The 4,137-nt window shown below is 37.5% G+C and overlaps 1 protein-coding gene across 1 annotated transcript; it reads right to left on the minus strand.

Annotated features, from left to right (window-relative positions):
- Positions 1-354: 354 nt before the first annotated feature.
- LOC147392327 (G-type lectin S-receptor-like serine/threonine-protein kinase SD2-5) lies at positions 355-3,705 on the minus strand. Its single transcript, XM_086417350.1, has one exon. The coding sequence runs from the start codon at positions 3,639-3,641 to the stop codon at positions 1,041-1,043; it is 2,601 nt and encodes an 866-aa protein (XP_086273476.1). The 5' UTR covers positions 3,642-3,705; the 3' UTR covers positions 355-1,040.
- Positions 3,706-4,137: the final 432 nt, after the last annotated feature.

The following is a 4,137-nucleotide window of genomic DNA, read 5'->3' on the forward strand; positions in this document are numbered from 1 at the left end:
TTGAAAAATGCTTGTCTTTACACGTGTTTGCCAAATAGCATTTCTCCCAACCATTTAACAGAACTACAAGAAACTAAAAGAACAAAGAACTACGGAGGATCCACTCCCCCTCACATAGCAGTATGCATGCTCATGTGGCTTATTATTTATTTTTAATAAGAAAGTGGGTTACTTGCTAGTTATTATTTAAGAAAAACACCGGCTCTTGAGTTTAAGATACTATTTCTTAGAATTTCCATAGGTTGTGGGTATGTGTCATGGCCTCCCTGGTGCGCCAGTAGAGGGACATGGAAAGGGTTACGGAGACCATGGGATCGAAATGGAGTCATCCCGTGGCAAGGTGGAATGGTAGGGAGGAATGCAATTCCTTCCACGTCGAACAAGATAACGCTCAAATCTTGACCTATAAAAACAAACCAGACCCTACATAGTATAATGCGTTTTAAAGTCATGCGGACTTTAACCCAAAATCAAGATTATTGTACTATTGTGGGCATGGGGCATTACATTATGTACATATATATAGGATCCATATAAAAGAGAAAATCACTATGAAGATCATGAAAATTAGTTTCTTGGAACCTTCTTCCGGCCTTAGTCAACGTCTTAGGTTTCTGGATTTCTTTCATAAATCTATCTATCATGGATCAAAGTCACCTATAATAATGTAAAAAGCCTGACCTAATTAATGGATATTAAAAAATGTTCCAAACAAATAACTGACTTATGAGTTTAAGCATACTAATTGTGCTGTATAATGCGCAGCCTACATGAATCGCAAAAGAAAGAAGCACAGAGCCACTCAGGTTTTCAAAAACAAATGAATGATGGACTATCCCAGTGAACATCACAAGAAGACCATCAAACATAACCACATAAGCCTCAATATAGTAGGTTTACATTACAGAAAAATACAACAAACTAAAAGGCTAATAATAATCATTAGAAGTACTACTAATCTCCAAACACAAGGAAAAAAGAACAACAATAACAAAAACAAAAAAGAATACCATGGGACATATACTTCTGAGTCATTCCCTTCATCTTGGACCGGATAGGATTGTTGCAAATTGTGAAGTTGAAGCAACTGGATTGACTTCTCTTGCAGCCACAACGGGTGGCAAAGTTAAGAAGGTAAAGTCGGAGATAGGTTCTATATCGATTTCACCTTCTAAAACCTTCACCACCATTGACATGGATGGCCTTCTATTGTAATCATCCTGTAAACACCAAATGCCAATCCTTATCATCTTCACAGCGTCTTCTACATGTCGTTGCATTTCTTCAGTGTGTTTGTCGACTATATCAGACAATTGGTCTTCTTCTGCTTTCTTCTTCACTATATGAAGTAGAAATTCATTTTCTTCAGGTTGTGAGTAATCTAAATTCTTCCGTCCACAAATAATTTCCAAGACGACAACACCAAAGCTATATACGTCAACTTTCTCTGTAATCCTTCTGTTCAACCACCACTCAGGGGCCAAATAGCCTCGTGTTCCCCTCATTGTAGTCATCACATGGCTTTGATCCCTGTCGATCAACCTAGCTAGCCCAAAATCAGAAATCTTAGCACTGAAGTTGTCATCGAGGAGGATATTTTGTGGTTTAATATCCAAATGAGCTATTCTCATTCGACAGCCCTCGTGGAGATATGTTATTCCTTTGCCTATATCAATGATGATCTTTCGCCTGGCTTGCCAACCAAGAATGGGATCTTGGTCTTTGCGAAAGATCCATTTATCCAAGGACCCATTGCACATGTACTCATAAGCTAAAAGTCTATGAGATTTCTCGGCACAGAATCCAACGAATCTTACCAATTTGAAATGGTGAATGCTGCCTATTGTCCTGACCTCTGCTAGAAATTCCTTTCTTCCTTGGCCTATATAATCCAAGCGCTTTACTGCAATTTTGGTTCCACAGTTGAGAATTCCTTCGAAAACAGAACCAAATCCTCCTCCTCCAAGCCTTTTGTGGAAATTCCCCGTGGCGGACTTCAAATCTTCATAAGAGAATCTCCTGGGCATTCCAAATGCTTGAGCTAACAAATCCTCCTCTTCCCACTCTGCATCATTTACCTTTGCTTCTTCCTCTACACCCTTTCTCTTATGAAAAACTACAAACCATAAGCTAAAAATGAGGAAAGAAGCAAGTAATATACCAAGAAAAGAACCCAAAATAATTTTTGTCCGAACATATTTCTTTCTTGAAGCTTCTGATGGACTATTCCATGGTGTTTGAGGATTGGGACTTGGTGCGACTAAGGACCTCTGCACCTTGACAAATGTGGTGGAATTATAGCCAACAATGTCATCTCTACTGGTCATTAGAGAAAAGAGCTGGGAAGGTAAGGAACAATTACCATTTGAGACATTCCCATGGTGCCAGAATAGAGCCGCTTTGCAAGAACAGATGTTCAAACAGGCGTTTTTGCAGCTCTGAATATCTGTATTTGTAAGAAGTGCATCGAAATTGAAATAAGAAACATTGACAAGCTCTAGAAGGAGATGAAGCTGAGGGGATTTACATGACAACTGGGTCATTTCTACACATCCAAGACTGGGTTCCCTAAAATTTAATTGCTGAAAATAGCTTGGATCTCCATCTATTCCAATGGGACAACTGCAATCTCCATTTGAACAAATCCCATAACTTCCACAGACTTTGGGATAGGCACAGTCACCCAATGTGCTTGTCAAGATGTCCTCAACCACATTCACCAAACCACTTTCAAATCGATAAACTCTTAGATGCCCATCTGTATCCAACTTCATATACTGAAACTTTTCATGTCTTCTAGTGGAATAACTCACTGATGTTAGATTGCTCGATTCTCCCTTGATAAGATCCAGTATCACTTCTTTGAAAATCATAAAAAATTTACCAGGATGCAAGACTCTACGATACATTTGAGGGGGACTAGACTCTATAAAAGCATACAACCCGTCATGTAAAACAGAAAGATAATACAAAGTTAAATTCGATATGGAAACACTGGAAATTAGACTTTGCCCGACCTTCAACTTCTGTCCAGGAAGCCAAGTGTCAGTCGGGTAATCAAAAGATTGCCAAACAATCATGTTTTTTGTATCGAAAAGCACAAGATTACCAGTTGCAGTGATGTTCATACCTGCAACAAACTTATTAGATGTGTTGGTGGACCAAACTAAAGAATTATCTACATCTCTCAAGACCAAATCTCCATCTAAGGTGAGTTGAAGTGTGGAGTTCTGTTTCACAGGTTTGTCTCTATTTGCACGCCAGAGCACTGGAGGGTCACTTCCGCAGATGTATTCAGAAACAAGGGATTCTGTTTGCTTGATTGAAACAGTGGTTGGTTTGCAAGCAAAGATTACAAGATAAAAGGATGAATCAAGGTTTTCATTGCTCAAGAAACCAAATGCGATTGTTGGAAGATCGGATGAAGAGTGGTGCATGGTATTGGTAAGTATTGGCATCAAACGAGACCCATTGACAGATTTTATCTTTAAAGGGTCGAGAATCCATGTAGTAGAGAGGTTTGCAGTTGAAGTGGGATAATCAACATAAATAGCATGAATTAAGAAAGGAAAAGATGAAACAAGGAGAAGGTGAAGTACCCATTTCAAGGATTTAGAACTCTCTGCTACAATTGAAGCCATTAATTATGAGTTCTCCAAGTAAAGACCTTCCTATTATTACAAATTCCCGATTAGCAGTCATTGTTTATTTTTAATGCATAAATTACCCCATTTTGAGTCCGAGGTCGGACATAAAATATCGAATAATATTAAAATATTATTTATATTTTAAAATATAAAAATGTCCAATTAGGACGGCAATGGGTTGGTTGGGTTGAATTGTTTAAGATAAGGGTATTCTATAAATTTACCCAACCCAAATCCGATTCAGTTAACAATGTCAAAAACATAAATTTGATCTCGTCACATTTATTAAATAGATGAATTGATCTGACCCGTTTAGTTTGTATTATAAAATTCTAATCTTAAGTAAAAAAAATTAAGTTTTATTTTCACCAAAATTCTAATATTCTTAAAATTTGTCCTCTACATCTTTGTGCCATTGGATCATGTTTTCAGATATCACAAATAGTAATGAAAGTGTTTTTTTTTTCCTAAAAGTTTAACCTTTAATTAT

The sequence above is a fragment of the Akebia trifoliata genome, chromosome 11 (assembly GCF_017979445.1).
Source record: "Akebia trifoliata isolate Shusen 1 chromosome 11, ASM1797944v1, whole genome shotgun sequence".
Taxonomy (NCBI): Eukaryota; Viridiplantae; Streptophyta; class Magnoliopsida; order Ranunculales; family Lardizabalaceae; genus Akebia; species Akebia trifoliata.

What these genes read in the sequence shown, in the direction of transcription:
- LOC147392327 (XM_086417350.1), bottom strand. Translation starts at nt 3,641, where the DNA reads ATGGCTTCAATTGTAGCAGAGAGTTCTAAATCCTTGAAATGGGTACTT.